The sequence below is a fragment of the Alligator sinensis genome, unplaced genomic scaffold (genome assembly GCF_000455745.1).
Source record: "Alligator sinensis unplaced genomic scaffold, ASM45574v1 scaffold1599_1, whole genome shotgun sequence".
Classification (NCBI taxonomy): domain Eukaryota; kingdom Metazoa; phylum Chordata; order Crocodylia; family Alligatoridae; genus Alligator; species Alligator sinensis.
In genome coordinates, this window is record NW_005842809.1 from 452,963 (window position 1) to 460,556 (window position 7,594).

Sequence of the window (7,594 nt, forward strand, 5' to 3'; positions counted from 1 at the left end):
GGGGAATCGAATCAGGAACTGGGGGAATGTTCAGGAATCTGAACATTCCCCCAGCTCCCAGTTCAATTCCCCAGCACTGGGATTGGAAGGGACCTCAGGGACAGACCACTGTCACTGGCCATCAGCTACAGATAGATGTCAATATCAGAGCAGTCCTCCCCACCACTCCTCCCCCTCCCTCTTTCCCGGCAATCCCACCTCTGCAACAGCTCGAAACAGCTCCAAAACATCCAAAACGTTTTGGAGCTGTTTCAGAGCCCTGCATTTCATTTCAGATTTGGTGTTTCGACCTTCGAAACGTCCGAACCTGAAATGAAACAACCGCTAAAATGACGCACCGCCCTAGTGCTTACCTCCTCACAGAGAGGCTGGGCAGTGGGACAGGGGGATTGTCCAGGCAGGAACAACCCCGAGTTTGCACCTATCTTTTCACACCCTGGGTCACCCCTTCAAAGGATCTCACAGCATCCTGGCTGAGAATCACTTCTCTAACTGAATGCAGTACGCAAGGTAAAGAGGACCCACTAGTTTATATAATGGCATTATCATGTTTTTAGTATTATTTTCCATCCCATTCCTTATGTGTCCAAGCAGTATGCTTCTTTTTTGACACCACAGCCCCTTTTTGTATCCCACTGTCCTTAATCTCCTCTCACAATGCTGAGACATCCAGTTTTTTCGGTCTCCCTTCTACACATACCTCAAGCAACCCTTCCTTTATGTGTAGGTAAAGGTGGATTTGTACATGCAGTACTCCTTGGTGCCACCAGTAGTCTGCACGGGATAAAGAGGAGATAGCCAGCCAGGTCAAGCAAGAATTTACAACTAACTGCTTAAAGCAGTGTTTCCCAACCTTTTCCAGCCCAAGGCGCACTTACATTAATAAACATTTTCCACAGCACACCTATTAAGGCATTCCCCATCCTTATACGCATTGTAGCTCATTGCCATGGCAAAGTTCTACAGCATACCTGTTAATTTCTGACAGCACACTTTTGTGCCGTGGCACACTGGTCGTTCCTTAAGGAGACGATTCTCCAAGCCCAAAGGGCGACAATCCCAACACAGATCAAAGGGGGCAAGAGTGCCCCCATGGCTCACCAAAAGCATCCAGGAATGTCTCAAAGCTAAAAAGGAGGCATACACCCAATGGAAGGGAGGGACCATCACCAGGGAGGATTAAACGTCCTTGGCTTGAGACTGTAGGGGGCCTGTTAGGCAGGCTAAGGTGGAGATGGAACTGGGACTAGCAACCCGGATCAAGGATAACAAGAAGTCCGTTTTTAAATGCATAGGGGGTAAAAAGAAGGTACGAGGTAACGTGGGGCCTCTGCAGGATACGCTAGGAAATCTTCTGGGGTTGTTCAAAAGGAGGCTAGATAGACACCTAGCCAGGGTTGTTTGACCCCAGAATTCTTTCCTGCCATGGCAGGGCGTCAGACTTGATGAACTGCTCAGGTCCCTTCCGACCCTACCAACTATGGGAAACACTGGCTTAGAGAAGCAAACAGTATTCCATGTCAGTGGGAAGCAGAAAGAAAAGCATTTTGTACTTCTGGTGGGGAGAAGTAATGGGGATGAACTAGGGAAGCATGTATCCCCTGGTATAAAACAGGCCTGCTGAAAGCAGACAGGTAAGTTTGGGCTTTAACTTTAATGAGTTAACTAAGGGAGTAAACTCCCACAGAGCAAGTGGGCCTCAAATAAATTACTAAACCTAGACAAAATTCTCACAGTCTTCTCATCCCAGAAGGCAATAACAACACCACAACCATTTCAATATTTAAGGATATGTCAAGAAGACACTTGCCTATATTGCTGTTTTAATTTGACTACTTCTATAAAGCACTTTATAGTACTTTTCCTTCTGAAGAAGCCAAAGTGCCAAGTGCTATAGTACTACAAAGTGCCAAGTTTTAGTAATATGATAAACTAACAGGATAAACTAATCATCTTTTACAGTTTGCCACAGCCACTACAGTTTGTTTAGTCTGTAACCAACTTCCACATAGAAGTCTGTGTTGTAATCAACTTAAAGGGCACCATGTGAGTAGTTTGCAAGTAATACAACCTCTGACCAAATGACTCTCTCTCTCCACTGTTGGGTGGAAAACTAGGGCTCAGAAAAGGGAATTGTGGCTTCTCATTTGGGAGGAAGTTTTAAGGATCCAGTAAAATGCACTCTATATGGCTATGTTCTGGTGCTCTTTATGGAACAGAGCTGAAGCTGAATGCAGCTGCAAAATGAATGTAGTAATTATGCCTGGTACAAGAGACTGGAGTGACAAGATGTTAAGAATGAGAACCCAGTATTAGGTAGTGTGAACAGTTTTAAGATCCTCACTTTCAGAAAGGGTAAATGCAGACCCATCACTGTCTGAGGACTCAGTAAGTCAGTGGAAGACAAAGGGATGTGTCTTATGTGGTGCCGAGCCCACATCAGGGACCGGATTTTCAGCTTGCCACAGAAAAATGAGATAAAACCCAGATTTTTAAAGGAGACAAAACTGGATTTCCTCCTTTAAAGGAGAAAAACACAGGAAATGGTGGATTTCCCCTTGCAGGCAGGCAGAACTCCAGCCTGCAAGGGGTTGGGGGGAAGCAGGATTGTGAAAAGGAAGGGGGCAGGCACATGCACGTGCACCTGTACACATGCACATGGCAGCCAGGCAGCCTAGAGAGCAGCTCCCTGCAGGCAAGTGGGGGGGGGGGGGGGGGTGGGCGCCCCGTTGGGGGGGGGGGGGGGCGGGGCCCCCCCCATAGTGAAGGAATAAGGAAGGGAAGGAGTTGGGCTGGGCTGGGGCTGCTGCCCAGCCTGGGCGGTACATCAGGCATGGGACCCGGGATGGGAATGCATGGCCACAGAGCCCGTGCAGGGAACAGGACACAGCCACGGGCAGCTCATTTAGGGGGTGACAGGGCAGCCAGCTCCCCTCCACTGTGCGCGCTTCTGGGGGGTCAGTGAGGTCACATGCCCCCCAGATTTGTATGCTGGGCAGGTGTGAGCTGCCCGCTATGGGCTCAGGGCCCCCCACCTTGCTGCCCTCCCTCCAGGCCCTCTGCAGGCCAGCAGGCAAGACCCACCAAAGCAGGACAGAGAGAGGCAGGGAAGTTCAGTGCCACTGCCATGAGCCCCGCACCACCATGGCCAAAGCACCCCCTGCCCACCTGACAGCAGTGGGGGGTGGTGGCATGGATTTGCGTCCCCCACTGCTGCTCGGCTGCAGGGGGAGGTGCAGGGCTCCCAGCAGTGGCACTGAGCTTCCCTACCTGGCCCCACTCTGCCCTGCTGCGCCAGGTCTAGTCTTCTGGACTACAGAGGCTCGGGGCGGAGAGAAGGGGAGGGGAGGGCAGCAGGGTGGGAAGCCTCAAGTTAGCAGCAGGCAGCTCACCTTTGCCCCACCACCCAGGGCTCTGCACCGGCTATGCTGCCCATGGAGAAGGGGGAGCTGGGCTTCACACTCTGCTCCACTGCAGCAGCCACTGCTTCCCACAGGCAGCAGCCAGGGCTTGGGCAATGCTGTGGGTCCCCGGCCCTATAGCCCTGGCTCCTGGGGGTTTCCTCTGACAGGGCTGGGGGGTGGGAAAGGGAGGCTGCGGGTAGACAGTGAGGGGTACCAGCCAGGGTGGAAGGCTCTGGGTGGGGTGTGAGGGGCACCAGCAGGGCCAGGGAGTTGTTGGTGTAGAGTGAGAGGCACCAGCAGAGCTGGGGGTCAGGATTGAGGGGCAATGGCATGGGCAAGACACCAGCACATTAGGGCTCCTCAGTGCCACAAAGTAGTGAGGGGAGGGTGGGGACTGTAGCAGCTGTACCCACATCCTGGTGAGTGAAGGGGGCTGATTTTCCATCATTAAAAAAAACCCAAATCAAATGTCAAAATTTATAGGTATTTAGAATATATTTTATTATAGTGACTGAGGTACTGGTAGGCTTCCAAATTGCTTTAAAATTTTAAATATATCAATAAAACATTGTGTTCGGCTGAAACCTATTTATGTATGATAGATATATCTATCTATCTATCATATACACACACACACACGCACACACACACAGCAGCATTTCATTTTAATCATGGAAAATGTGTGGGGAAAATTTGGGGGCTTTTAATCAGAGAATTCATGCAGTTTTAATCAGAGAATTTGTGATTTTTAAACAAAGAAAACCAGGATCCCTGCTTATGATGGACTAAAAGGAAGTTGAGCCCATTCAGCATGTTGCAGGAAGAAGTACCCATAAAAAAAGTAGACATTCTTTTCCTACAAAAGTGTGTTGGTTGAATGTTTATAAAACACTTGGAATAGCAAGCTCTATTAGACTTAGCCATGCACCCACTAAGTACCTGTACATTTATTTAATGCATTTTATACGGCCTAGAATAAAACTTGGCATAATAGATGGGACATGATAGCTGAGCACGAAAGGAAGGTAAGTAAATGAATAACTCTGTTATAGGTTTATTACAACTTTGGCTTGTAAAACAATATTAAACCATGCGGCAAGAGGATGTTATCAAGGAAGACAGATGGGTAGAAGCTCTGGATTAGTTTAATGACTTCTAATTAGAACTTCATATTAACCCTTTTGGATCCGTTGCAAAAAGCAATGTTGGCCCTTATAGAAGAACATCAGAAGACTTTCATTTTAAATAGCATATGGTAATATTTCCCAGACTCCTTCTCCTTTTATGAGGTACTATTCCCTGGTTCCTTAATGGATGTGTTAAGACAATAGAATTATTTCCTAGAAAGTGGGACTATACATCTATTTATTTCTGTGATGAAAGGCACCAAATTAGTAGAATGGGTGTGCCTGGTTAACAAATTACCTTGTATTCAAGCTATCATTCTTCCAATGCTGTAGGTCATAATTTTAATGTCAGGTAGTTAAATTTCTTGCAGAACAACTCCAGTGATCTCATCTTGACCTCAATGTCTTTGATTAGCTTGTCTAATCTGGCCATGCTGCATTCAACCAACATTCAGGACAGCGTATATAATAATAATAAATTTGACCTAGCATGTATAGTTTAAGAAAGTCAAAGAGATTCAGCTTTTTAGCTCATTTCTGAGTGCATACACTGACATTCACACCGCCTGTGAATGACAATGATAATTCAGTGAATGTGGCCACAATTAATTACATCTACAAAGTGATGAATTGTTAATATGGCAGTGACTGTACTAATGCTGTCCTGAATCTTGAGCATGGCTAATCTGAATGCATTGTTTCAAGAAGTCTGAAGAGACTCGGTTTAAACCGATTGCCCATGTAACTAATAAATTGCTATATCTCCTCCTGACACTCCTGGCTACCACTGCAATCTGAGAGATCATTCAAATGTAGTTATGCCAAGGATGATTTTATCTTACTCCATGAAATTACACCACAGACAAATGAGGCCCATGGCTGATTCAGGAAAATCAGAACTGCATTAATGTGAACCTTATTCTGGAATCTTCCATTTTGTCCGTGAATTTATAACCCCAATTTTGACAGTCAGCTTCAGTGCCATGAAAAAAACAAAAAACAAAAAACAAAAAACAAACCACCCACATGATCACAAGATGATGCAAACACTTGGCCTGTCAGTTGAAATCAGTGTGATAGGTGAAGAAGGCAGAACTGAAGAAACCAGAGGCACAATTTGCTTGTTTACAGAAATATTGTATGTAAACTGGGGCAATAGATAAGGGAAGGAGCTGGATAAGGTTCAAGAAAGAATATGTTTTTGCTGTAATAGAAAGCTGATATTTAAAGCAGAAAATGGTGAAGAGGGACACTCAAGGGACAGGGAGCTGTAATAACAACACTACTGACTGACTGTTTTATTGTTTACATTACAGGACTGATTACATGGCCAAACTGTAGGATCCCATAGCAATACACACTCTATTAACACACAGTGACCATCCTCACCACTGTAACCAGACAGCACAAAGAGCACAAGGGGACTGGGGTCATAGAGAGATGAAGTAATTTGCCCAAGGTTATACAGCACATCAGTAGCACAGGGCAGAGCCAGCTCTCTTGACTCATTGTCCAGTTTTTTTCCCCCTGTTATTCCTCCTCTGAACTAGCAGGGCAATACCATGAAACTTACATTTTACTGAGCACAGCTATATGACTTCTATATATTACTTGTTTCTTTTTCCCCCTACAAAAACAGCCCTAAAATTTAAAGGCCAGTTTCTCTCCCCAGTCCCATAACAAGTACAGCAGGAACAGTGGGACACGAAAATCTCTCTCACCTCCCAATACAACTTTTATCGGGCCCAGGGCATTCAGATCTGGAGACACCACTTAGTTGATTACCATGAGCATCTCTGAAACCTGTGCCATGGTTGGCCCAGCACTCCTTCAGTTCATCTGAGGCTAATAGGAGGGAGAGTGAGCACAGCTGCCACAGGGGTAAAAACTCATGTCTACACTACTTCTCTCATCATTGGGAGCACCTGGGAATTTCAGGAGACAAAATGGAGTGGTGGGAAGAACACAGGATCATCAAGATTGGAGGGGCACCAGTGATGCCCACTGCTGTTTCCTCTTCTGTCTCATCTTCATGTGATTGGGATTATTTGAGTGGGGTAAACTACACAAGCCTCATTTCTCCCAATGGCAAATTTGGGGCATCAGGTAGCAGAACATGCAAATTTAAGTACAGACCTTTCTTTTACATCTCCACACTACACAGCTGCTCAGCGAAGTGTAAAGTTAATGCTTTTCTCCACAGCGCTTGGTAGCAGAATCAGCAGCCACAGCCCCTCTTTGCCCTTTGTCTTGGGTGCCAAAGACCAAGGTATTCCTCCCCCAGCCCCACCAAGCGCAAAAGTCAGAGGAACAGGAGACCAAACAGCAGCTCTGAAAAGCTCATTCCCCCTCCACCCTGCCTCCCCCAAAAAGCCACTCTCTTCCATTAATTTTGATCCATGAAAGAATTACACAAACCCATAATGCACAGCCCGACTTACCCAGGCTGAGACATTTAATAGACCCCTGCACACGTTCAAGTCAAAATGCCTGCCTAGTACACAGTACCCTTGGCGGCTCCGGCAGTCACAAGCAGGATCACACAGGGGGGCTGCCTTCCCCACCCTGTTACTGTTATTCTGCCTGCAACTGGGCCCTACAAAAGGAGCAGAGAGACTCTCACATCCCTGCCTCTGCATGGGGAACAATAAGGGTGGGGGAGCTGTTCCCTTAGCAAAGCAACAATTGACTAGGTAGGAAAATCTTGGGAGGGTGGGAAGGGAGGGAGATGCTCCTTTTGCAAACCAACAATTAACCAGGGAAGCCTTGGAAGGGAAGGGGGAAAGAGGAGGCATGGAGCCTATGCTCCCTCTGCAAAGCAGTAATTGACTAGGCAGGGAAACCTTGGGAGGGAAGGGGGAAGATGCTCCCCTTGCAAAGCAGCAATCAACCAGGGAAACCTTGGGGAGAGGGAAGGAAGGGGAAAGCTGCTCTGCAAAGGGTTTAGTCTCGTTGCCACGGTGCACCCCGCAGGGCAGGGGCCGCACTTACCTTCATCATGCTGAGGACAGCAAGCCTGCGCCCGGCCGGATGAAGCGCGCCCGCCCGCCGGCCGGCCCCGCG

The 7,594-nt window shown here is 47.3% G+C and overlaps 1 protein-coding gene across 4 annotated transcripts in view; it reads right to left on the reverse strand.

The window, feature by feature from the left end:
* BCAT1 (branched chain amino acid transaminase 1) overlaps window positions 1–7,588 on the reverse strand; it is a 78,955-nt gene extending 71,367 nt beyond the window's left edge. For all 4 annotated transcript variants that reach the window (XR_003091704.1, XR_003091703.1, XM_025191328.1 and 1 more), the window contains exon 1: window positions 7,523–7,588. Coding sequence is in view for 2 of the 4 variants with exons in the window: in XM_025191328.1 (XP_025047113.1) it covers window positions 7,523–7,531 (9 nt within the window). In the remaining 2 variants the exon portion in view is untranslated. The remainder of the gene's footprint in view (window positions 1–7,522) is intronic.
* Window positions 7,589–7,594: the final 6 nt, after the last annotated feature.